The sequence below is a fragment of the Culex pipiens genome, chromosome 3 (assembly GCF_016801865.2).
Source record: "Culex pipiens pallens isolate TS chromosome 3, TS_CPP_V2, whole genome shotgun sequence".
Taxonomy (NCBI): domain Eukaryota; kingdom Metazoa; phylum Arthropoda; class Insecta; order Diptera; family Culicidae; genus Culex; species Culex pipiens.
In genome coordinates this window covers 66270541-66297462 of record NC_068939.1, presented here as the reverse complement: position 1 = coordinate 66297462, position 26922 = coordinate 66270541, and the positions used below count along the sequence as shown (strand labels likewise).

At 42.4% G+C, this 26922-nt stretch overlaps 1 protein-coding gene across 6 annotated transcripts; it reads right to left on the bottom strand.

Annotated features, from left to right (window-relative positions):
* Positions 1-1827: 1827 nt before the first annotated feature.
* Positions 1828-20468, bottom strand: LOC120424495 (protein disabled). 6 transcript variants are annotated; one of them, XM_039588644.2, is made up of 8 exons: positions 20425-20468; positions 19210-19546; positions 12148-12263; positions 10671-10769; positions 10048-10605; positions 6858-9987; positions 6083-6190; positions 1828-6028 (listed from the first exon to the last, which is right to left on the bottom strand). In XM_039588644.2, exons 2-8 carry the CDS (start codon positions 19244-19246, stop codon positions 3654-3656), a joined length of 6423 nt encoding a protein of 2140 aa, XP_039444578.1. In that variant the 5' UTR covers positions 19247-19546; positions 20425-20468; the 3' UTR covers positions 1828-3653. The 6 variants fall into 6 exon arrangements, with proteins under 6 accessions (XP_039444578.1, XP_039444577.1, XP_039444576.1 ...); XM_039588643.2 differs by lacking the exon at positions 20425-20468 and adding an exon at positions 20385-20403; XM_039588642.2 differs by lacking the exon at positions 20425-20468 and adding an exon at positions 20287-20302.
* Between the last annotated feature and the right edge of the window lie 6454 nt (positions 20469-26922).

The window sequence follows — 26922 nt, the reverse complement described above, 5'->3', positions numbered from 1 at the left end:
AAAATCTGGCAAAATCTGTCAATATCTGGCACAGAGAAGGATGAATCTTTATTCTGGCTGACACTTGAAAAATCTGGCATTTTCAAGCGGTATACTGCCCATGTTCGCATAAATGTCCCATATGCAAAAACAGCAAGCTGAGAAAAACGCATTTGAAGTTTGTCCCACGCATAAGGCTACGTGTTAAGTTTTCGCGAAAAAACTGGATTTCCTCATGATTTCTAGAACAAAGTACTTGATGTTATAGGCAGCACACGATTTTGAATCAAACTGCATCATTAACTCAAAAGTGATGAAAATGCATATGGGACATTTATGCGATCAGGGGCAGTATATGCACTTCGGAAGGAAAAGGTCAAGAAAAAAAAAATCATTCAGCCATTTGAAGCTAAAGCAAGCCAGATAGGGTGAAGAAAAGCCCCAAGAAATCGCTCCCTCTCCTTTGTTTTGCTGTTCGTAAAGCTGTTTCTCGAACCCTTTCCTTCCGATCTGCGTACGAGGTTTTTAAGCGAAGATGGCGTTCGAATTGTGAACGCCCAAAATGTCAAAATCACGCAGTGATACCAACATTACGAAAAAAGTGGCATGACAGCCAAATTTTTTTTTCTAATGTTGTTGTGACTGCGTGATTTCGACATTTTGGGCGTTCACAATTCGAAGGCCATCTTCGCTTAAAATCCTGGATATAGTGACGGTCACTGTACCAGCTGATATTTTTGTGTCCAGGAACATCAAATGATAATTTTTTCTATCATTCATTTACAACATTGCATTTGCGGCATTGGTTTCTCCATACGATTTTTTAATCTGTATCATGAAAAGGGATTTTCTGTTCGATTTAACGTCTCCTGAAAAAAATAAGGACTATCGACGAAAACTTACATTCAAAGCAATATTTTGTTTTTAAATATTCTTTTTTAACTGAAAAGTTTTTTTAGTTTTCCTAGTCAACTGAACACATATTTGAACTAATTCTTCACCAATTTAATAGACTACACTAAAACCCCGATGGTGTGAAACCAATTGTTATCAAACGAACGGGGTCACTTTTTAGTTTGCACTCACTCACACTACCAAACGTTTGGTATGATAGTAAGTGTAAGTCCCGTGTAAAAAGTGACAGTTTGTCACTTTTTAGCAGTCTTCCCGAAACGCACGCACGCCGTACACGCCGTACAAGTTTTCAGTGCAGATGAACCTCAAACACACCAGGCTACCATGTTCGAGTTCTCCCCGCACGGAGCACTCAAGTTTACACGCGGTGTAAACACGGGGTGCACACCTCGGGTACAACGCCGTGCGAGCGAAGAGCGTATAAAGAGACGAAAAAAATGACTGCTTCTCACTCTCTCTGCGGCAAACACTGTAGTGTGACTGCAGCGGAAAATGAAACACCACTTTACAGCAGAGGGAGCGTGAGGGAAATATGTTTGTCTCTTTTCTGCGTCGTCGGCCTGCACGGGGTTTGTACCCGAGGTGCAAGGTTCGGTTTAAACTTGAGGTTCGTGTACGGGCACGGCCTGTACACGGCAGAGTTTAGGTTTGCTTGTACGCGTGCACAAGCGGTGCTGGTGTTTGATCGAGTACAGAAAACAGAGAACGCGGTTGAACGCGGTGCACGGGGATCACTGCTTTTTAGTTTGACTTTGACTAACCAACGGGGTACAAACTAAAAAAGTGTCAAACGATAAAGAGACCAACCACTGGGGGTTGAGTGTATTTCAGCATCGCGAATAAAAAATTCAGAGAACTTTGTCTATGTTGAACAATAGCACATTATTTTTATTTAGTTTCTTCAAACAGGTCACGAAAAAGACTAAACTCATGTTTAAGGATTGAAATTTTACATATTATTTTATTCGCTTCAAGTTCAAGTTGTTCTCAAATCAACATTTGTTTTTGTGTGAGAGTGTTACGAACTTTCCTGTTCTGCTTGTTTTGCTGTTGCTTCTTTCCTTCCGTTTGCTTCGCTAAATACGTGTGTAACTGTTTTATGCACTTTTTCCTTGCCTGTTTCGCATCACTATCGAACATCTACATGAATATTTTGCTTTTGCAGTTTGTTTTGCTTTACTGTGTGTTTGTTTTTTTAGATAATTCTTATTCGTAGATATTTCCAATTGTGTAATCATACATTGTATCATCAACCGATGGTTTAATAAATATTTTACAAATAATATACAAAGCAATTTTACATAAGACTTTAAATTGTGATCATTATTTGATAAAATCTATTACATCCGGCCATAAAGCCTGCTCACTTAGTAGCACTTATTGATTAACACATTATTTGCTACACTTTTCGAGAAGAAAAGAACGAATTTTGAGAAGAAACTCCAAAATTAAATGTTTTTGTTGTAATGATTCACTGTTTCATTTCATATATAGACTAACATTCGAAAAAGACGGGTATAGTTGCATGAGAATTTAGTATTTTGTGTTTGCATTCGTTTTTTTAACGGTTATTCCTTTCATAGTAATACAATTTCGGTTACTTTCGACTTTAAACGTGCCGCGCCGTTGGTTTTTATTTTGGTGTTAGGAACTATCGCGCTTTCAGTGTGTTTTCCAGCAACATGCTTAGATGAATTTGAAATCGAGAATATCGCGAGAAACTGTACGCCTTTTTGTAGTTTAAACAATGTGGTTTTAGAGTATTGTTATTTCCATTGTGGCTACTGTAAATAGCAACAAAACATTCAAATTAATGTTAGCATCATCAAATCTGAAATTCAATTAAAATAAATTAATTACCACTCGTTTTCTAGTATCATTCTAAAAAACGGATTTTTACTACTTTATAGATGCTACTGCGAATATCAAAAGTTAACACAACCAAAATATTCAAATCTCAACCTATACGAACCTACGACGACCGTAACCTAAAACAACTAAATTTTGTTTCGGCACAAATTAACGCGCATGACTAGACTAGTAAGAATTGTTTTCTCTATTGTTGCAGGTGGTGTCAGTATTGCGTACACGCTCTGAAACGAATCTCTTCCTGTTTAACCTGGGGTAAGTTGCAATGAATTGTGATTTTGTGAAAATGAGTTGAGACGATGCTCGAGAGTTCTTGTAAGTTTTTTCTCAAATTGGAGCGAGTTTGAGTTTCTCCGATAAAGAAAACAAAAACTCACATTTTTCTACACCCATACGGTAGCAGTCAAATTATTTTTCAACTTTTACGTATAACCAAATGAGCCATGAACCCAACTTGCATGACGATGGGTGTAGATATTCGTTGGCAAAAAAGCAAACAACAGATGTCAGTTCCTTGGTCATCACCGAATGTCAGCGGAATTTGGTTTGGGTGTAGTGAATGAGTAGTGGGTACGATGAAGAACAATGTCAGCTGAAATTTCCAAGACGCTAGAATTTGGCTTAAAATTTAACCATCTGAAATTCTAACATTTCCTCCCGTTTGCACGCCACTGCAATCGCAATGAAAGCGCAATATTTTAATCCTAAACGAATACCTCGTAGCGGTTGAAATGCTTGACGCGCATGTAAAGCTTCCTAATATCCTTCGCTAGTGAGTATCGCGCGTGCTCACCCTGGCAGCAGTACTGATATTGCTGGCGCGCGCTGAGACTTCGGTTGAGCTGACGACTGAGTACGTTGTTACTGTTCATCATCAGGCTGCCGAGTAATCAGATGTTATCGTCAAAGTTGGCAAAGTTTTTGTCCCACCCGGACTGGCCGCCGCCAGCGGTTCCGGCAGATTCCCCACCACCTCCTCCCTCGGTTGCGGTCCCTGCACTACCTCCGAACGGATCCTTTTCCCCGTGGCCACCGGCGCCGCCGCCAGACGAGAAGAAGTCGTCATCCTCGAACGGATCGTCTACCTTTTTGGCGAAGATGTTGACGCTGTCCGACTTGCGAAGATTGTCCTGCTGCTGGTTTTGACTAGAGGACTTGAGAATCTTTTTTCCGCCGTTATTGTTGCTGGTGGCCGGGGCTTGCAGCTCACAGGTCCACTGGTCCTCGAGCTCGTTGTCCGAGCGACCGGCAAAGTCGTCCTCGAACATGTGCGTCCCGGCGGTATTCGCCTCGGAGTTGAACTTGGACACGGTGACCTGCTCGTTGAAGCGTAACTTGGCGGCCGTCTGCGCAGTCGGACCTGCTGAGCGGGGCGTGGCAGAGAAATCGGCCTCGAAGCCACCACCCCCACCTCCGTAGCTCTGTGGTGCGTTCTTCTGGTGATAATTAGCGTAGTGACGACCCGGGTCCTTCTCGGAGAAGTCATTCGAAAAGCGGAATGATTTGGTAGTGCTGTGATGCGACGACGGTGGTGCATTGCCGGAAGGAGGTGCCGGCGGTGAGTTGAAGTCACTTTCGAAGCCGTCGCCTCCTTCAAAGTTGAACTTGCTGCTGGTGTTCGACTGAGGAGTGTCGCCAAAGTCTTCAAACTCGTACTCCATTCGTACGTGCTTGGCGCTCTTGGGTGGTGTTACCGTATCGAAGTTACCCGATCCAAACTTACCACTGAAGCGTTCCTTATCGTCACCCTCAAAGTAGAGGTCGCGGCTGTTGCTCTTCTTCATTCTTCGCATGGCTTCCTCCTCGTACTCGTACCGGGCCATCTTTTTGGCTTCTTGTGCTATCAGAGAATCGTTGAGGGTTCGGCTTTCAGACCTAGGAGTGGTTGGTTTGTAGTACGGGGGAAGTGGTCTACGCCCATAGTACGATGGACTCTCGTCCATGTTTTCACCCATCATTTTACCACCTCGGACATCCTCCTCCTCGTCATTATCGTACGCACCGTCACCACCGCCACCACCTTCCCTGGAATCACCCTCAAAGTCGAAGTAATCTTCCTTCGACCGCGACGGAGGATAGCGCATCGTTGCATAGCCCGGTCTAATATCCGAATCCTTCGAACGGTTTCTGCTCTTTTTCCGGAACCGACGATCTTTCTCACCATCTGAACCGGCCAGCGATGTGTTTGCCAACATTCTACGACTCTCATTGTATCTACGTTCCTGCTCGGTAGCACTCGAAGGTCGCTTCCAGCCCGGTTTGCCTCCCATCGAGGCACCCCATACCTCGTCGTCAACTATTTGCTGGTGTTTGCCACGAATGTTTTGACTAGAACGGTGCAGACTATTTGTATCACCTCGGCGGCCACCTCCACCCATCAAATCACCCTCGGAATCCTGCTCTGGATCGTCCAATCTTGCGCTGCCCGCATTCCGAACCCCTCGCCGCAAGGATCGTGTCTTGTCTAGCGACAGGTAGCGATCCCTTTCCCGGTAATCTCCGCGACTATCTAAGCTGCCATAGATATCTCCACTCCCGAAGCTCCTCCTCTCATAAGATTCATTACTATCACGGTCAAAGCTTTTCCTCTCCCTCTCGTAAAAATACTCCCTAGCTGCCCGGGAATCACGAGGTCCCCGCTCGTACACGTCCTCGTAATCCACCCTTCCCTTCATCATGCGCTGATCGTACCCTTCCACATAATGATCGTAATCATAATTCGGTCTTCCTCTATCCCTATAATACTTCCTCTTATCGTAGTTCTTGTAGTCCCGCCTATCGTACTGCGGCAAACTCTTTGGCTCTCGCTTCTCGTACGGCGGTCCATACGTGCTCCGTTCGTACGCGTTCCTATCGAACGACCTCGACCGATCCGGCCTCTCATCCTCCTCCGTCGGTGACCATCCCTGATGCTCGTGGTACCAGTGCTCATCGTCAAAGTTATCCCTGCTCCGCGTACCCATTTGACCTCCCTTCATACGGCGCCGTCGCTCACCACGATCCTTCATATCGTCCTCGTAATCCTCGTCATTCGAGTTGATCCTCCTCGGCGGCATTCTCGGATGATGGTAACGTTCGCCGCTAGTCGGCGGATGGTGACCCCGCTTCCGATACTCTGGACCTTCCTCATCCCACGGGGACACATCCCGTGACGAGGACGACGTTTGACCCTTCGCCGGCCACCGGCGCCCGTACTCGCGGTCGTTCTTCCACTCATCTTTGGGATCCGACGAGCACGGTGATTCGGGCCCGTTTTTGTCGACGCCTGAAAAAGATAGTTTGTGATTTCAACGATCAACTGATGATATCGAGCAGTTACTTTTGTTCACACGTCCACCTTCGTTCTTTTTCGGCAACGGAGCCGGTTCCGGTTGGTCGAAAACAGCCCACGACTCGTTGGTTGGGGTGAGTTTTGAGGATTTACGATCTGTAAAAAGACAAGGTAACAATCAAGCGTTAGTACTTTAGGACTTTTTCCTAGTTGGCTGAGGAAGAGGGAAGCGCAAAGGTGCTTCCAATCGAGCAAAGTTAAATTCTCTGACAAGGTTACATGCTTCAGCTGGTCTTGTAACTGAAGGAACGGAACGACCCTTAGCATGGAAACACGGATACGATTCGGAACATGGAATGAGATGATCAATTTCATCTTAGGTGGGAAACTATAGGAATGAGCGGCGTTCGTTTGCCGAACTCAGCAGAACTCAGGAAGTCTACAAGCCAGGTCCAGTTGTACTGTGACCAATGCTCAAACGGGTTAATGATTGCCCGAAATGTGAATTGCTGACTGAGCGCGCCTGCCATGATCGTCAGCGAACGCACACAAAGTGGAAACGAACGAACGCTGAGCCCGACACTAAAGCAATTGCGTGCCACATGTTCTATCTCTTTCTCTCTGCGTTGTGCTGCGTGGTGACAGCATTCATGTGAATGCAGTCACGGGTCTTTCGTTAGATTGAAACGAACGAGATCCGAATATTCGCAAACCCTGACTATAACGTGCAACGTGCTCGAGTTCGGGGAGAGTGCTTCAAAATGAAGCACAACATGCGGTAACATGATCTTGGACCAATTACTGAATGTCGTAATATTCTTACCTTGATTGCGGTCCGCTTCCGGTGAAGACTCTGCACCCTCGCTGACGGAATCGGACGAGCGGGTTGGAATCTTCTTGACCGTCGACCCGACAGGACCTTCGGCGTCGAAGGACGAAGCGTCCAGCATGGGAGACTTGGCGTGCGGGGAGACGGACGGCTGCTTCAAAATGGGACTCTTGGCCGCCGGAATGGGCGACGTGCTCATGTCGTTCAGCGTGGTTCTGGCAAGATTCTCAACGGAAGCATTTTGCGGCATGGTGGAAGCTGCTGCCGGTGATCGGCTCTGCAGGGGTCGATTCGGTGAGGTGGAGCTTGTGTGGAACTGAGGAGATTTAACTGTAAGCCCGCCGCTGGTGGATTGGTTGGGAGCCGGAGATTGCTGGCCAGCGCTGTGAAGGGATAGGTTCGAGACGGCTTTCTGCATGAATGCGTCAATTTCCAGATCTTCTTTGGGCGTGTTGCGGAAGCTGAGACTTTGAGATTCTGGTAGTTCGAGACCGGGCAGTGAGCGGTCTTGAGATTCCGGTTGTTGGCAGAATTCGTCGTTGATGTCGGCGTCCGAAATGTTGATTTCCGGTGAGTGGCTTTCGACCTGCGGCATGTCATCGAAGTTGGTTTCGAACTTGTGCTCGTCTTCCGTGTCGCGATCCTCGAACGAAGATGACTCCATGCGTGCGATTGGCGCCACGGATTTCGGTGGCGGATTGGGCTTTTCGAAAAGGTCTTCCACGAGGATGATATCGCGCAGTGCAGCGTACCGATCTTTGGCTTGGGAAATCACTTCGGTAATCTTGGTGTCGATCTTTTTAATTGGAACTGGGACTGGACTAGCGTCGGCAAATGTATGCGATTGGGAAGGTGAAGCTGCGAAGTGATCACCGGTTATGTTCGGGGACAGTCTGTTCATCTCACTGGCGACTTCCTTATCAAAATCAAGCGAAGCGAAATCGGATCCTGACTTTTCCTGTTCGGGTTTCTGTGGTTCCTGAGACGGGCCAATTTCTTGTTCGATTATTTCCCGAAATACGGCATATTTGTCGATGGCTGGTCCTGCCGATACTTGGGCGGGCAGCGTAGAAGAAGACTGTACGGATTGCATGTTCATACTGTCGAAGTTTGCGACAAAAGTGTTGTCCTCACCAAAGTTATCATCGAACTTAGCCACGAAGGTAGCGTCATCGTGATCGTCAAAGTTGACCTTAAACACGGGAGAATCGTTGTTATCCGCTTCTTCTTTCAACGAAGTGGCCGAGGAAGGAGACGTTTTGCTGTTCTCAATAAACTCCGAGAGATAGGAGGTAAGCTCTACCAGGGTCATTGTGCTTAGCTTGGACACCGGGACGTTCAGCTTGGTTGCCAGCTCGTCAATACCTAGTGTTAATAATTGACTCAGTGTGATGTCCGGCAGAAGTGACTCTCTGTCCCTACAAGTGGGCGATTTCGTGTGCGCTGGAGGAGTCGGTTCGTCCAGATTGCGAGGATCCGTTTCCGATTTGCGAGCCGCACGTGTTTTCGATGCATCCTTGCGCTGTGGCGGAGGTAATAGTGTCGGAATATCGGACTTGGCCGGTATCGGCTGCAGATAGTCGTCCTCCTCGTTGAGTTTCTTGAACGGACGTCCCGGAGAGGTCCCGTCTCCACGGTTCACTTTCCGCGATGGCAACGGTAACGGAGGTGCGTTCTCGTTGGTCGATTGATTCTTGGCTTCGAACTTGGAGCCCACATAGTCGTAACGTTCCTTGGTCGAACCTCCCGAACCTCCCAACGTGCCAGCAGTGATCCCGGAGCCGCCAGACCGGGGCGTCGGTCGTATCACAATGTCGGCAAACTGCTTCTTCGGAGGTAACGGCGGAGGCTCGATGTGGGATCCGGTGTGATCGGGACGAGGCGGTGGCTCCGGGGCTGTTTCGTTCTCGCTAAGCGAATCGCTTTCCTGCAAGCGGCGCATATTTATGCTGTTGGAGTCTCGTTTGGAAAACTTTTGCCCGAACAGGTTGGGCTTCATCTTCTTCGAGCTGCTGCTAATACTGGAGATAACGTCTACCGTGTTCTGTTTGAACACATTCGGACGATTTCTAGCCGTGCTGCTGGTGACGCCTGCTCCTCCTGGTGGAGGAATCGTGTCGGAACTTTGACGTTCCATCCGCTTCTGGCTGATGTAGCTTGCCCAACTCTCCGGAGGAAGATTAACCTGAAGCGGTCCGTTGTAGGTGACCGGACTATCCCCTGTTTTGCCGTCCTCGGGTTTACTTTTGCCTTCGTCCGATGGCTTACTGTCGGTTTGTCGCGGGGAGGTCGTCCGCGAGAAATGCAGCTCAAAGGGATCAATGTGCAGCTTGGAAAAGTCGTCATCCTCCATGAAAGGATCAACGGTTCTGTTGGTGAACGGGTCGGGAAATTCGCTAGGTTGCTCCTTGGACATCGCCGTGTTATCATCGAACGAGGGTTTGAACAGATCGTTGCTGCCGCCGGTAGGTGCTGCGTTTGTGCTTGCTTGCGGTATCGTGGAAGGCGATTGACGTTCCAGCTCTTCGGAGGTGAAGTTTGCGTTGAATGTACTGTCGGTGCCGGACAGGTCGCGCAGCACTTTCTTTGGTGGATTTTTAAGCTCTTGGAAAAAGAATTTCTTATCGACGTACGGCTTAATTTTGCCCGTTCCAAGCGGGTCCAGGTCGGTGAAGACATCCGTGTAGGAGGAGGGTTCCGGTGCACTGGTCAGAGACTGGAAAGTGAGGTTGGTTAGTTTTGGGTTTCCTTGTGCGAATAAATTTCTTCTTACCTTGAATCCCTCGTCCAAATCCTTGAGATTAAGCTCGTCGGAATACTTGACGGGATCGGGATCGAAGCGGGAAGTGTTGGGCGGTGAGTTGAGCCAGTCATCGTTTTGATTGGAGTTGCTGCTGGAAATGGCGGGCGGCCCCGTTGGGCCCGGAGTGGAACTCTTGGGTGGTGGAGGAGGAATCGTTACGGTTTGTTGTGCCGTTGGGACCGGCGGAGCGGCTGAACTTGGCGGGGAGGATGATACTGCCGGGGTTGGACTAGACTCGGTTGCCGGGATGTTTTCGGTAGATCTGTGGGTTTGCTTTTGGTGGCGTTTGCTGGACTCTGGGGGTGGTAGCAGGTTGTAGGCCTGAAATGGGAGAATGCCGTTAGTGTCTGATGTATGTATTATATGAAGTTATTCTCCTACCGGAGGCATATTGGTGAAGGAATCTCCAAAGGGATCATCGTCGATAACACTCTTCGAGGGGACTTCGCTGGGTGTTATTCGTTCCATTTGCGTGATGCCACGCTGGATGGAGCTCAGCTCCTGCTCCAGATCAACAAGATCGGCCACGGACTCCGGTGATTTCTCACTTTTGGTCAGTGTTTTGGAACCACTGGCGAGACTCGAACCGCTGGCGAGCGAACCCGACGCACCGTCGCTGGACAGCGTTTTGCCGTACCCGCCGCCGCCGTCCGCGTTCGAACTCTTGACGGACATCGCGACGGCCTGGTGCTCGTGGGCGGTGATCTTGCTCTGGATGTGCTGCCGGGCGAGCTCGATCTCCTTCTTCTTCAGCTCGAACACGACCTGGAAGAGGTCGCGCATGGCCAGCACGACCTGGCTGGCGGCTTTGTCGGTTTTGATGCCGAAAAAGCGGTGCCCACTATCGGGCGATCCAAAAATATAGCCAAATGCACGCGAATCCGACATGTCCTGCGCGATAAACGATATCTTATGCACCGGATGGTGGTAGAGAGAGTCCTGGAAGAGAGAGATAAACACTGAGATTGAACCCCAAGAACTTTGTCACAAGATCACAAACTCACCCCAGTTTTCTCATCTCTCAACCGCAATCCATCGATAGTAACGTGAATCGTGATTCTCTGTTTGTGCTCTCCGGCAGCTCGGATGGCCATTTTGAGATCCTGAAAAAGGTGGTGCATCATCGTTAAGCTATTCAAATTAAGGCAATCGTCACTAATTTAGTTGATACGCGTTATCGTGTTACAATGCAGATAAGCGCTAGATGTGGCGCAGCTCGTACTTGGGTGGAAGCTCTGTTGCTATAGATATTCACTTCACTCTTAATTTAAGGCAAAACATGGAAATTAATTTAAATTGAGAACAAAGTCGTGGGTCCTGAGTATACTAAATATCTGGAGTTAATATCTGTATGTCTATTGCCGTAACAAGTAAGAGGTCGGTGCTTTTTGACTTATTACTTGCTATTGATGTTTCAGGATATCTTGGGTCATCCAAGCACTCTCTGGATTTCAGATCGAGAGGTTGGTGAATTTTTATTTTTTTATTTTGACCCAGGATCACACTGGTCTACTGGTGAATATGATAGCCTACTTTGTTGATAGGTTAACATGTCTGAAGTTATCGAAGGACTTCATCAAGTCTAGAGTTTTTTTTGATTAGGTCCTATAAACATATGAAAGACAATAGTTTATTGGTCCTTTTCAAAAAAACTCTGGAAGTTAAGATCTGCGTGTCTACCGACGTAGCAAGCTAGAGGTCGGTAGACTTTTATTCCGGATCATACTCGCAGAGCTACAGTGAGTATGGTGGACTACTTTGATGACATTTCGGGATGTTCTGTATCATGCAAGGATTTATCGATGTTAAGACCTGTGTGTATACCGTCGTAACATTCGCGTTCGCATGGAGATAGTGATCTTAGCGGGTTGCAGACTGGATTTCGTCATGATTACGTTATGATTGTTCGTTCCAGGTTGCTTAAAAATTGATTAAAGGGAATTATGTGTGTCTACCGCCGTAACAACCAAAAAGTCGATTGATTTCGACCTTGGATCATAGGGTGATGTCTTCGGATATGCAAATACTCTCTGAATTTTTAATTTGTTTGTCTATCGCAGTCATGTAGCATATCTCAATAGATTCAGTAAGAATTGTAGAATACTTTGTTGATCTGCGGATCTCTTGCTTGTTACGGCGGTAGACGCAGAGTACGAATTCTAAAGCGAGTCCTTCAAATAATATTTACTTTGTGCTTCCCATTTAAAATTTTGCCCAGCCCGTGCATTTCAGCAAGTTGCACTCGACCTGATTAAAGCGTTTTATTTACTGCTTGCTTGCACACTCTTCACAACATCTTCCTGCATCTCGCGCCGCACTGTGTACAGGATTTAAATTGGATCAATTTCACTTGAATGCCTGCTGCTGCTGCTGCTGGGTTAGATTGACCACTAGTGCGAAAAGCAGAATACAGCAGAGAAAGAGTAGCATCACCCCCTAACGCGACGACTCAACGCACGTAGCTAAAAATAACCCCCTTACCTGCAGTGCCTCCTGACACATGCGATCACCTCTGGCCTCGCCGACCTCCAGGATGCCAATCAGTTTGGCCTTGAAGCTGACTCCATCGCCGAAGAACCGTCCCGGCTCGTTCCGATCTGCAAAGGGGGAGAGGAGGAAGGAGAAGACGAGACATTCCATTAACATGGGGGCCCTTGACTCTTGCGAGATTCCAGATTTATTTTGGGAAGTCACACACAGCAGTGTGCACGACGACGTAGTGTACGCGATCAACGCGAGAACAAAAACACACGAAATGCCTTACTTTTGTACGTTCCGCGATCTTGGGAAATACTTTTCATCCTGCTGATTTGCTTCCTTTTTTTCACAGATCGTCGTCGCGTTAAATTAAGATCTTTGTGCGACTGCAGCCTTTCAATTTGCGTGTTCTACTCGGCTAGTCCAGCCCCGCGAATCGAAGGCGAACGAACCGCGGAGATGAAGACGATGATTCTGCGCTACGACACAGAGATTCTGAGCGAGCGATACGTCGTCGTCGTCGTCGTTCTGCTATCGCGTAGATCTGCCTGCACCGCCAGCTGTATATAATGTGCAGTGGCGTTGTACACTCTTTGATTAAGCAGATTCAACCGTAAAAGCCAAATTAATCATTCTGTCCACCCGCGTCGCTGTCGCCGCCGCCGCCGCAAACTCTCGGTGCGACGTCATGACGCTGCCGCACCAAACTTTGAAAATTCAATAAAAATCCGGCCGAACCCCGGAGGTTAACTGGCTCATTGAAGTTATACAACAAGCGCGTGTGCACGAAAACAGAAATCACCGATTCTTCACAATCGAAGCCGCGATCGAGTGGTTCTTGATCGCGATTGAGCACAGCGGCGGAACACAAATCACAATCGTCGTAGCCGTCACAAAGGTCGCAGCCGCGGGATGCTGCCGCTAGTCTCGTCTGGCACACAGTGACTGACAGATGCGCTACGGGAGAGTGCGCTACTACAACTCTCGATACCCACTACATACTACTCTGAATGAATCTGTGCGCTTGTATGCGCGGCTATCCGAGAAGAGAGTGTTCATTCATGGAGGCGCGTTTGTGTGCGAACAACCACCTTCTTCTAGCGGGTCCGGATTGTGTGTGGGTGACGACTGCCTGGTCTGACCTGACAGATGTGTCTTGCCGAGAAGGCGAGTGATTCATCCTGAGAATAGGAACACGGTGAGCGTATTGGTAGAGTAGATCCTTGCAGGACATCACATGCAGACGGTACGCGGTGCGTATCGATTTGTTTTCGTCGTCGTTCTTCCTTCAGGTTGACACTTTTTGTTTAAGGCAGTCGTTTGTTCGGTGTCGTCTGGTTGAATATTTTATGGGCAGGTAAGGGGAAGTACCTGAGTTCATTGAAGATTAGTTTTCAATAGATATTCGCTGTATTTTTTCAGCGTGTAACAATATTCTAAATATTCTTTTCTCTAATCTTCTTATCTTATCTTATCTAACACAAACGCAGCCAGTCCGATGAAAGCATGCTGGAAAGTCTTGTGATTAGATTACGCCCCAAGCACTTTTCTTGTCATTATTAATAATTGCAGTACATCCGAGAACACCCGAAAATGTATTGCAAAAATTAAAGCGGCCAGCCCTACTACGTTGTGTTTACCGCAGAGAGGATTCTGAGAACGGATCACATTTCACAGAATCTACAGGGGAGGAAGGATGCGTGGACATACCGTACCAAACGCTCCAGTTTACAGTTTCATATGTGTTTTGTATAATGTGTTAAGTGTAAAATATAGTGTGGTTATATAATCAATTAAATATAATAATGCAATATAATGATCATTTAATAAAATCCCTTCATCTATATGAAAACCACGCACCCAAGCACACAAACAGCGACACAAAAGAAATGAAAATGAGCATGCAAAAACAAGACAGCGCGTCCCCGTGGTCAGCGCACCAATGATGCCATTATTTAATTATAATAACCACGCACCCAAGCACACAAACAGCGACACAAAAAAATGAAAATGAGCATGCAAAAACAAGACAGCGCGTCCCCGTGGTCAGCGCACCAATCTCTAAATATTCTTTTCTCTAAAGAATAAAAAAAATAAGGCTCAGTTAACAATTTGGCCAATATCAAGTTTCAGTACTTTGATTCAAAATGGAAAAAAGTGATTACAGTTAATTTTCTTTTAAAAAAACAATATATCTGGGATAATTTTTTTATTTTCCTTTACATTTTCTGAATTATAATATTTAATTTTAAAATAAATGATTCATCCAGTTGTCGGACGTTTAATGTTGCATTTTTATTCAATGGAAAACCCAGTTTAATAAGAACACCGACCAACACTGTTGGCCTTCGAGGAGTGGACTGTATTTTTCGCGGCAAACCGGAGACGTTTCGGACAGGTACAAAAAATGCGACCGCTCGATTCGACGTGTGAAACTCAACTCAACTTTTATTCTGTATGCATGCGTGTGTGAGTGTGTTAGTGTGTAGTGTGTATGTCAAACCCGTCAAACCGCACAGGGTGCGTCAAAACTGCAGGCTGGGGATGTTCATGTGTGAACGACAAACACAATTTCTGCACAGGTTCAACTCGAGGGGAAGCACAAAGTTTAGAGTCCTCAAAAACGGGACCATCCACAAACCACGTGGACACTTTTTTGGAATTCTCAACCCCCCCCCCCCCCCCCCCCATCGTGGACAATTTCCATACAAATAAAATCTTTTTTGTATGGAGCGTGGACAATCGCCGAACCCCCCCCCCCCCCTAAGTTGTCCACGTGGTTTATGGATGGTCCCAACACATGCAATTTGAATTAAAAAAAAAAAAAATGGACGGGGCTGAATGGTTTTTCTCCAAAGTTTTTATACAGAATTAATGCTGTTCGCTACTCTCACATATTGCATGCAATTTTTTGCTTGTATGCAACAGCGACGAACCGCCCTAATTTTCCTTACAAACTTTGGAGAAAAACCATTTAGCCCTGTCTAAATATTTTTGGAAAATTCAAAGTACACGTTGTTCTGGGGACCCTAAACTTCATGCTTCCCCTCGAGTTAAACCTGCGCAATTATTTTTGTAATTTTTTGTAGGCCAGTGGAATACATGCTTACCCTCAATTTTTTTTTTGTTTTTTACATACATATTGAAAAAAAAAAATAACAGCCTGAATGGACATTTCTTGAATTTATTTTGTCAGTTTTACCATTTTGATATTTCTATCATATTTAAAAAAAAACTTCCAAAATTACTTCCCAAGTATACTAAAATATTGAAAGGAACCTTCGAACATTATGTTTAATGCTCAAGACTAGAGGTGGGCAAAACGGCTCTTTTTTAGGAGCCGCTCATTTTCGCTCGCTCATTAAAATGAGCGGCTCTTTTGAACGGCTCTTTCGCAGTTTTTAAATTTTTTGATAAAAATGCTGTTTAAGGAAAGGAGTGATTTTTGTTTTTTCTTTGGTTTTGATAAATTATCGAAAAAAAAAACTGAAAACGAGAATATTTTCTTGCTAATCTAAAAATTTGAATAATAGGATGAGAAGAGTACCCAAAATGAAATCCAGTTTTTTTTCGAAAATTGCTATTAATTTTATAAAATTGCATCTATTTCTGCTAAAATCAAACAAATGTTGATATTTTGTATAGAATAGAAATTCTGCGAACTCTTTTTTTACATTCTGTTTAAATCGATAGGTCTATAAATGATAATGTTTAATCGGGCAAGAGAATTATTTTTTTCCAAATCTCTTGGGATTTTCAATAGTTTGTTGGTAAAATTTAACATGTTAAGGATATTGAAATGCTTAAATTTGTTTTCGGATAAAAAATCATTCAGTGATAATTTTAGAGTAATTTAACTAGTATTGAAAACATGTAGATGGTGTTCATATAATGGCATAAAACGCTATTGAAAGTATTTCAGTCAAAATTCATGAGAAAGTTGCTATAGAACTCCAACGTAATATGCTATTCAGCTCTTAAAATATCGTGTCCCTCTTTAACCTGCCTTTTCTATTTTAAAGTACCGTCATCAGCGGTGACATTGGGTCTGGGGGGTGAGATTGGTTCATACAAAAAAGCTGAAATTTGTATGACCCAAACTCACCCCCCAGACCCAATGTCACCCCTATTGACGGTACTCGAAAAAGTACACCGTTGGAAAATTTTGACAAATTTAGCATTGATGTATAATCATTGAAATATTTCAAGTTACATTTGAACTCTCAAACCAAATTTTATACTACAATTTGTTGGAAATTCAATGATGTATATTTTAAAACTAAAAAAAAGACACAGGATTAAAAACCATTCCGTCTTGGAATGGTTCTATCAAAACACCGGAGTTTCGAAAAAAACCGCGGTTCATTCGCTTTTTTTTGTGAACCGGCTCTTTGAGCGGTTCGCTCTTTTTTTGTCCACCTCTACTCAAGACCAATTGCGTGATTTTTGTTTGAAGATTTTACAAGATATAATAAAGTTAAACTATTTTCCAACAAGTATTCTTGAAATTCTCAACTTTTTCAGGTTTTTTTTGCGAATTTTTGCGAATTCCAGACTTTTTCTCGATACCGTTTATGGCAACACGATGAATGAGACTAACTCATTTTTCTCCTAAATTGTTCATCGAAAACAACTCTTCCAACGACGCATCAAAGATAATAATAAATTGTTTAAAATGAATATTTAGTTTCTATATTACCAGACTTTTTTATAAGGGTATGAAAAAAATGTGATTTATAGTTGTCTTGTGACACGTCTGGTGTTAAAAGATGGGACACAAGCGACTACAGTCCAGACTCGATTATCCGAAGTTTCGATTGTCCGAAGTTCGATTATCGTATGGGACTTCGGATAATCGAACCACGACGAAAAAAAAATTGTTTTCGTATTTTTTTCATTTTCTTACTTTAAACGTCAAATTCGAGTTCTGCTACCCCATTTTAGTAAAATTTGAATGGTTGATTGCCTGAAAAAGGCCGAATGCCGTAACCGTAACCGCTTTTTTGGCCGCCATCTGCGATTTCAAAATTCTAAATCAATTTAGAGTAGTTTAGGGGTCAAACTTAAGCTCGGCAATCAAAAATAAGACAAAGAAAAAACATATTTTTTTCGTGATTCGATTATCCGCAATTTGCAATTTTTCTGAGGCCTACGGATAATCGAGTCTGGACTGTATATATTTGCAATTAAAAGAACCATTCACAATTTGCGTAGACAATGCACAGTGGTCCAGATCGCAAAATTAAGTGGAAAATGGATTTTCCGTAAAATGATGAAGTTTTGGAGCTTTGGTGTCTTTAGAAGAGTTGTTGCATACGGAAAGGGGCAACTTTTGGTTTGGTTAGAAATTAGGGTGGTTCACGATTAGGGTGATTTTGAAAATCTAACTTTTCAGGAATATTTTTGGGATTTTTTTTTGTCTTGTAGAAAGTTGTTGAGCTTGCCAATTCAAGCAACTTTGTCGAAGACACCAAAATTTTATCTCGTAATCTACGCCTTCTACAACCAAATTTATAGAAAGCATCTGAGCAAACCTTCAAAAATCAGTTTTTTGAACGTGGAAATTCAGGGTTAAGTTTTAGAGAAGAGTGGTATTCGAGGCACTTTTAGAGCTCTAAAAAACAAACATTTTTATTTTTTGACAAGTCAATTTGGACTCAAGGGTCAAAAGTTACAGCGATTTTAAGGTAAAAAAAATGCAAATTTAAAACCTAAATATCTCGAAAAAGCGCAAGCCAAATTTAAAGCACCAGGTTGCATTTGAAAGAGGAGATCCAGCACTACAAACGCTGAAAAACTCTCAGGGGTGTTTTTCTTTAAACTCGAGATATCTTCATTTGAAAAAGTCTAATTTTCAAGGGAAAACCTTATGGGATCACCCTAACGAATTTCGAAATTTATCCAAATATATGTTTTTCCATGTAATTTTGCCCGCTGAATCTGAATTTGCCCTCAGAATTGATCCAAATTGTCGAAAAATTGGTTTTTGGTTATAATTGGGTTTAAATGATAATTTTACATGGAGTTCCAAAATATGACCAAAAATCGATTTTTCGACACTTTGGGTCAATTCTGAAGGCAAATTCAGATTCAGCGGGCAAAATTACATATTTGGATAAATTTCGAAATTCGTTAGGGTGGTCCCAAAAGGTTTTCCCTTGAAAATTAGACTTTTTCAAATGAAGATATCTCGAGTTTAAAAAAAACACCCCTGAGAGTTTTTCAGCGTTTGTAGTGCTGGATCTCCTCTTTCAAATGGTATCTGGTGCTTTAAATTTGGCTTGCGCTTTTTCGAGATATTTAAGTTTTAAATTTGCATCGTTTTTACCTTAAAATGGCTGTAACTTTTGACCCTTAAGTCCAAATTGACTTGTCAAAAAATAAAAATGTTTGTTTTTAGAGCTCTAAAAGTGCCTCAAATATCACTTTTCTCTAAAACTTAACCCTGAATTTCCACGTTCAAAAAACTGATTTTTGAAGTTTTGTTCAGATGCTTTTCTATCAATTTGGTCGTAGAAGGCGTAGATTACGAGATAAAATTTTGATGTCTTCGACAAAGTTGCTTGAATTGGCAAGCCCAACAACTTTCTACAAGACAAAAAATTCCCAAAAATATTCCTGAAAAGTTAGATTTTGAAAATCACCCAAATAGTGAACCACCCTAATTTCCAACCAAACCAAAAGTTGCCCCTTTCCATATGCAACATCTCTTCTCAAGACACCAAAGCTCCAAAACTTCATCATTTTACGGAAAATCCATTTTCCACTTAATTTTGCGATCTGGACCACTGTGCAATGAGGCAGCTTATAATTTGGAAAAAATGTTTCCACGTGATCTGTAAATGACTCCGAATCATTTTTTTTACACTTTTTTGCATATTTTTTTATTTATATTTTTGATTTCATAATATTATTCAATAATCATTGGAATAAACAATTTCAAAAGCCGAATTATGGGTGACAACTATGTTTAATGATATATGTTTTGTGGATTAGTATTTTAAAAGCAGGAAACTTGCTGGAAAAGAATTAGAAAACTTTGCTGGTCAACAAGGAAATACTTACACTTCAACGGGCTGGTCTTTTTCCGAAGCGTTTGCATTTTCCTATATTTTTGGTACACTAAACTGTTGGTATCTATTCTGAACGTATTTTAATCAGCCATGTCGTTGAAAATTAAATTAACTATTTCTACCGCTCATGTGCCTTTAAAAATTTTAGATTTCGGCAAATATATTATTTTATTCTTCTTGAGTATTTCACTGTGCACATGTTTCTCTCTGATTTTGGATCTGTGATGCACACACACTGCACTGCACTGTTTCCGGCGAGGGACAATCGATTAAACCATCGCGGATTCACTTGCTGCTGCACTGGCGCCTCATTTCGTTAACAATTTTCCCTGTGAATAAAGGTTTGCACCACATGCTGCTGTTAGAACAAAGTTCTCACCCCACAGTTTGTGCCACCTCCCCCTCTTTCTGTCTGCGCTAATTTACTCCCACTGCAGACATTTCCTCGGGCCCCCTTTTTTGTTCACTTTTTTTTTCGAAAGAATAGAATTATCGATCTATGGCGAGCGTACTCCAAAACGAGGGGTCCTCCGATTGCAGACTTGAAGAAGTGGTCCGACTCTCGATCAATTATTCAAATCCCCACTTTTTTTTGCAGTTCGGAGCCGAGACCTAGTTTGTAAGGACACTTTTTCGCTGCAGACCAGACACGTGTGGTGTGCTCTCTGCTGGCAGGTGTGTGTATGTTCTTTGCCGAGGGATCGTCCTGACTGTCCGCAGAATGCGCTTCTTCTACACCGGCTGCCGACCAAGACGATGACGACATTGACGATGATGTGAGGGTTACCGGTATGTTCAAATATCGATTTTTCCAGTCCCCCAGCTTTGGGTGGTGGAAAAATCAAGATTTGAATTCTTCAAGTTACGAAAGATTTTCCTTTGAAATTTTATGAAAGTCTTTTAAAAAACATATTTCACATTAATAATTTCACTAAAATGCCTTTCCAAAATATTCCAAAAGTCCAGAATCCTTCACGAAAAAAAAATCCAGCTTCTCATTGGTGGAAAATCACGCACGGACACCAGTTTTTCACACCCACAATTTTCCCAGCACCCAGCCAACACACACTGTTCTCGGCCCCCCAACTGCAGTCACTTCCGGTGCTGCGACAACTTCCGGTCCGGTTCGGTGCCCTTTGGTCGCCACCACACCCGTCCAAGGAGGACCTTTTCAAGATTTTCCACGGTGCCCCGTCAAAATAACCACCTCTGCCATTTTTCATCGAAATTTTCCCTTTTTCGCCGTCGTCGGCAGGGATGCCAGGTTGCCAGATAAATCTGGCATTGCCAGTTTTTTTGAGTGGCAATTTGTAAAATTTTAATTTTTATTTCTTCCAGACTTTGTTGAATTGACGTATGATGTTTATTTTGTGAAGCTATGATGCATAAAAAGTGAAAATACACCATTTTTGAACACTATTCCGCTCATTACTTTGAGAAAAGTGGCTTGCCAGGTTTTTGCCAGTTTTTTTGCCAGATTTTTTTCTGTTCAGACCTGGTAACCCTGGTCGTCGGCGCGCGCTCCCTTCACACACTGACTGAAGTGAACTTCTGGGTCGTTTCTGTGTGTGAGAGTGGAAAACTGTTTTTTTTTTTGGAAATGTCGCTGTGTGTCAGTGTGGGTGCAGCCGTCCGTCAGATGGATTCTTCAGATGTTCTGATGAATGAGTTCAGGAGAAGAGGGTGGTTTGGGGTGGAAAATTGACAGAAAGAATGAACGCTCGACGTTGTGGAAAAGTTTTCACCCTTATTTTGTATACTGGATGGATGAATTCATGCTTATTCAAAAAGAAGGATTCATTATTATTTCTCGCTTACTTTTTCAAAATGTTTTAAGTACACAAAAAACTAATGGCCATTGGTTGTTTTGAAAAAGTACTCCAGATTTCATATGAGGTGATAGGGAGGTTTGGGTTCCTTGGCTTACATAAGAATTGACATAAAACTTTCACATTCAATTCAATCATTGTTAAAAAAACTTTAAAACACAAATATTTGAAAAATAATTGCAAGGATCACACGGCGTGTCGGGAGCAAAATGTTATAAATCGAGATAAATAATTGGAAATTTAAACGTAGAAATTTGAGTTTCTTCTTCCTGCTTATCTACCTACGACTCAAAATATTCTATAGGTTAAAATTTAGTTTTTCATAAGCTTAAGGTTTTTGATATTGTGTAAGAATGTTCAACAGACACATCGATAAATAAAACAAAAACTTTATCAAATTTTCGATTTTCGACCCTTTTTGCGAGTAAAAATCTGACCGGATTTTTGTCTAATAATCTAATCTAAACTAATCGAACACAAGCGCAGCCAGTCCGAAGAAAGCATCCGGGAAGAACTTATGGTTAGATTACGCCTCAAGTTCTTTCTTGTCATTATTAATGATTGCAGTACTTTCGAGAACCCCCGAAGTGTATTACACTCATTAAAGCGGCCCGGCCTACTGCTTTGCATTAACCGCATGAGACAGATTCTATGAACGGATCCCACATTTCATAGAACCATCAGGGGAAGAAGAAGAAGCCGGGGACATACCGTACCAACCGGTTCGAGTTATTTATAGATTATAATGGTCCGGTGGAATCGCTGGCGGCGGTTGGACTCGCAATCCAAAGGTCGTCAGTTCAAACACTGGGGTGGAAGGTTCCTTGGAGTAGAAAGAGGTTTGGGTGCTCTCCCCATTCAAGCCTTCGGACTCCTAGGTTCGAGCAGAAACTTGCAATAGAGACCACAAAAAACCCGGGGGTCGTTAATGTGGAAGGTTTGATTTTTTTTTTTTTGAATGGTTTGTGGTGTGTAGGGGAATCGTTGGGGAAGGGATTGTTGTATTATATAGTAAATGACCTTGTGACATTATTTCACCACTACGGTTTAATTCACTCAAGGAGTATTAATCCCTTGGTAGCCGAATGGCTAGAGCATCCAAAGTTGTGAGTTCGAATCCCACCCGATTCTATGTTTTTTTTGTTCATATTCAAAGTTCAATTACAGTCGAAAAATGAGTCAGATTTGCGATTCCTTTCCGTAGGGTCGTAGAATTTTCGCGTCCGCCGTCGGTGTGTTTTTCGTTTTTTTGGCGTGCGTGTGTGCGTGTGAAGGTGCGGCTGGCTTTGGCTGTCCCGATGACAGTTGAGCCAGTCAGATTTGCGATTCCTTTCCGTAGGGTCGTAGAATTTTCGCGTCCGCCGTCGGTGTGTTTTTCGTTTTTTTGGCGTGCGTGTGTGCGTGTGAAGGTGCGGCTGGCATTGGCTGTCTCGATGACAGTTGAGCCAGTCAGATTTGCGATTCCTTTCCGTAGGGTCGTAGAATTTTCGCGTCCGCCGTCGGTGTGTTTTTCGTTTTTCTCGCGTGCGTGTGTGCGTGTGAAGGTGCGGCTGGCTTTGGCTGTCTCGATGACAGTTGAGCCAGTCAGATTTGCGATTCCTTTCCGTAGGGTCGTAGAATTTTCGCGTCCGCCGTCGGTGTGTTTTTCGTTTTTTTGGCGTGCGTGTGTGCGTGTGAAGGTGCGGCTGGCTTTGGCTGTCCCGATGACAGTTGAGCCAGTCAGATTTGCGATTCCTTTCCGTAGGGTCGTAGAATTTTCGCGTCCGCCGTCGGTGTGTTTTTCGTTTTTTTGGCGTGCGTGTGTGCGTGTGAAGGTGCGGCTGGCTTTGGCTGTCCCGATGACAGTTGAGCCAGTCAGATTTGCGATTCCTTTCCGTAGGGTCGTAGAATTTTCGCGTCCGCCGTCGGTGTGTTTTTCGTTTTTCTCGCGTGCGTGTGTGCGTGTGAAGGTGCGGCTGGCTTTGGCTGTCCCGATGACAGCTAGCCAGTTTGATTTGACCCTATCAACACCCTATCATACCATTTCAGCTCGATACACATCGAAACTCGTCGTTCGCACCGTTAATCAGTACCTCACTAAACATCAATCATTTAAAACTCGTAAAATCATCTCAAGTTAAAAGTTACATTGTTTAATCCTTCATTCTTTAATTACAAATGATTTTGGTTCTATCTTTCCACAGCCGGCTGTCTAAGACTAGACCATTTCATTTAAAATTTAACAACCGATAAACGGGAAATGTCTCATCCGCAGCATCCGATTGTTTGCCTTGAGAATAATATATAACATCTTTCAACAAACACTATGATTTTGGGTCGCATCATCATCTTCTATGATGAATCCTGACCAAACACCCTATCCTACTAACAAGTTTTCAGGTTCCTGGCGCTCGTGGGGTGTAAGCACAGAGTAAATCAGCTGCCCTAGTAGCAACCTGCGCTAACTAACATTCCCGTCCCTTAAAATCGAGGTCTACAAACTGACATGGCGGGCGCCGTTGGTGGCCAATGACTGTTACCTATTCGCAACTGATCTAGCTTTAGCAATCATGGTGTTTTATCTTTTCAGCGCATTCATACATGCTGTTGATAAGGGAAACACCACTAGATCGTCGAAGCCTATAATCAGTAGTGCTGAAAGGATATTACGGTTCTGTTCAGCAACGGAGGGGCAACCATGGGTGATCTCTCATGCTCATGCTCATGCTCAAAGTTCAATTACAGTCGAAAAATTTCAAGAAGACCGGTCGGGAATCGAACCCTGAACCTTCCGCGTATGAGGTGGGAGCCGTAATTATAACAACCACTCACCCAAGCACACAAAGAGCGACACAAAAGAAATGAAAATGAGCATGCAAAAACAAGACAGTGCGTCCCCGTGGCCAGCGCACTAATCGTAAAAATCCGACCGGATTTTTTCTTTTATTACGGACGATAATAACTTTTTTTATTGTAATGCTTTTGTGCTTTGGCTATTAGCACTGTTATTTCATGTTCGATTTTATTTAATACGATAGAAACTACCCGATTTTCGGGGTTGTCTCTATTGTAATTTGATTTCGACTCTCTAGCTGTCGATCTTCTCGATATCAATATTACTTACTGTCAATAAATTTTTCAGTCCCTTCAAGAAGCATGCCTTGAGTTTTCGTTCTATAATTTGATAACTCCCGCTCTCGACGGTCCCTTCAATATCGACAACGAGAGAGTCCACTACTCAAAAATTCTGCCGAATAAAAAAAGTGTGTATGAGTGAAACAAGGCTTTGCCCTTGAAGTCTAGTGGGAAAAGATGGGTTTCTAGCTGAAAAAAAAAACTAGGCAAAATCCGAATCCACAAATGTACACGTGGGGATACACTCAGAGCGATATTAGTCTTGAAAGACAAGTTGACATTTCGTAAACTTAATTTAACAAAATGTTGAAGGAACATAAAGATTTTATTCAGCAAATCTCAGTTTACAATAGGAATGTTTTTGAATATTGTGTAAGCCGTTACCTTCTTGTATTATTTATTGAAGTACAAAACTCTAAAATTCAACTAAATAATTTCCCAACATTTGTTGTTATTCCAATGAGACATGTCGATTTTTGCTCAGCAAGAGCAAGTACAGTTAGATACAGTCAATAAACATAAAAAATAAACCTTACAACTTAGTGCAATTTTAAAAATAAGTTTATACATATTCTTTTAATCTATTAATTGATATTTTCAACATTTAAAATTTCTTTGTTTTTTATTGGTTTACCACAAAAAAAAACGTAAAGTTAACCAATTACTTATACGTTATACCTCATTGAAAAGTAGAAATAAATAGTGCTAAAAAAATGAAGAGTACAAATTAAATACGTACAGAATGGTAGAAATCATCCTGACCATGGTAGAGAAGTGTTCAAAGTACCTCAAGAAGAAATTTTCACAAAATTTTGAAAAGTTTAAAAATTTATTTAACAATAATTAAGAAAATGTTGATGAATAGCATAACTTTAATCTTCTCAAAGTGTCATGATTATCCCAATGAACATGATTTTGAATCAGAAAACGGAATGCATTTTCGGATTCTTTGGACAATTTTGCACTAGAAGAAGGTAAAATAAGTTTGTAAATAATATTGTTCTACATTTTCATTAGAACAAATTCTATTTAAGATGTGAAAACTTTTCATTCGTGCTTTGAATTCAGTTAAAAATGTAATATAAGTCGATAATTTTGCAAACAAAACTAGTTTTAAACGAATGTCACGCAAAATTCTGACTTTTTAACAAGTTACTTAAAATTTATTTATATTTTGCTAAAATGTTTATAAATTTAGTTAACTAAATATAACATTAATTTTTTTTCTTGAAAACTATATCACCAACATTAGTGATGGTACATTTGACGTTAAAAATAAAATGTGAGCACCTTAAATCTGATTTTAAGAAGAAAAGCCATGACTATAAAAGTCACACTGGAATTGCCTGTTGAAAAAACTTGTTTCCAAAAATGTGCTTGGACTTTTTGTGGCCTACCCCAGTACATGTTTTTTTTTTTAAATAATGGACTTTAGAAAAACCTTACCAGTTAGAAAATAATCCAAAAATCAAATGAAATCCTATCAATGTCACCCCGGTTAACGGTTTTACAAAAATAAAAAAAAGGTGCAAAACAGTTTGTACACCTTTCGAAAAATTTATATAAATGCAGTGTCACAACTCCATAAATCCAGTGTCACAACTCCAAATAGGCATCCTTGACTGATTGAAAACATAATTTGGATTGAATATAAAGTTTACTAACTACTTAGTATAAAAGTTTATCTAACTCTGGAAATTCTGCAAATTTGTACTTTCAATTTTGTTATTTCAATATATTATCATAAAGTTGCTAAATGAACATTTTGGAGTGGATATAACACCATTTTAGGAGTCGTTGTATCGGTAGAATGGATTTTTCGTTGGAATTTCGTACCAACCCGGAATAACGTCGTCGTCCACGATTCACACGATTCAACCTATGTGCCATCAGAGTGGGCATAACATTTCCGATCTTTTGATATCCAAACATCTAGGTTTTCTATAAAACCGTGGTTTTTTATTTTGAAAACTAGAATTAAAATTTCATGTTTTATGTAAAACATATTTTACAAATTATCTTTAAGTCACTGCCGCCAACTGGGGCAATCGGGACTACAGTCTGAATACGTAAAGGAGATTTTGGAGCAATACATTTTAAAATTGATGTACTTATTGTTTTGTTTTGGTCCTGTTTTAACCGAAATCAACAAATAAAATTAATTCGTTTATTTTGTCCTGGATTTCTCCAGATGCCGGTGTTTGATAAAAAATAAAGCCGTTGCAAATATTTTTCAAAGTTTACAGTTTTGTCTGTCTATAGCCTGTAGGTCTATAGATAGTTAAATGTAATCAAACCGAAAATTGAACTATGATGCAACCCAATTTTGAGATTCTATAAACTTTATTTTTTTATGTATATGTCTTTAACTTGCCGATCAAAAAATAATAATTGACGATTAAGTTAGGGACCATCCATAAACCACGTGGACACTTTAGGGGGGGGGGGGGGGTTATGGCGATTGTCCACGCTCCATACAAAAAAGATTTTTTTTGTATGGACAATTGTCCACGAGGGGGGGGGGGGGGGGTTGAGATTACCAAAAAAAGTGTCCACGTGGTTTGTGGATGGTCCCTTACCATGTATCTCCATCATGGCCTATGAACTAAATGGAGGCGTCTGGTGTTTCAATTGCATACCAACTTTATTCAGATTTTTTTCTTTTTTACTTAGTTCTATTTATTTTTTTAAAATATTTTTCTCGTCTTCTCCTTCATTTCAGTGCAAGATAACTCATCATCCACATGCTCCACAGGTTCAGT

Excerpts from the sequence above, each read along its gene's own strand:
- LOC120424495 (XM_039588644.2), bottom strand. The coding sequence starts at position 19,246 with ATGCAAACGCTTCGGAAAAAGACCAGCCCGTTGAAGT. Across the intron at positions 10,770-12,147 it reads TGTGTCAGGAGGCACTGCAG|GATCTCAAAATGGCCATCCG; the intron begins GTAAGGGGGTTA and ends CACCTTTTTCAG. Across the intron at positions 6,029-6,082 it reads AGGTGGACGTGTGAACAAAA|GCGTCGACAAAAACGGGCCC; the intron begins GTAACTGCTCGA and ends TATCTTTTTCAG.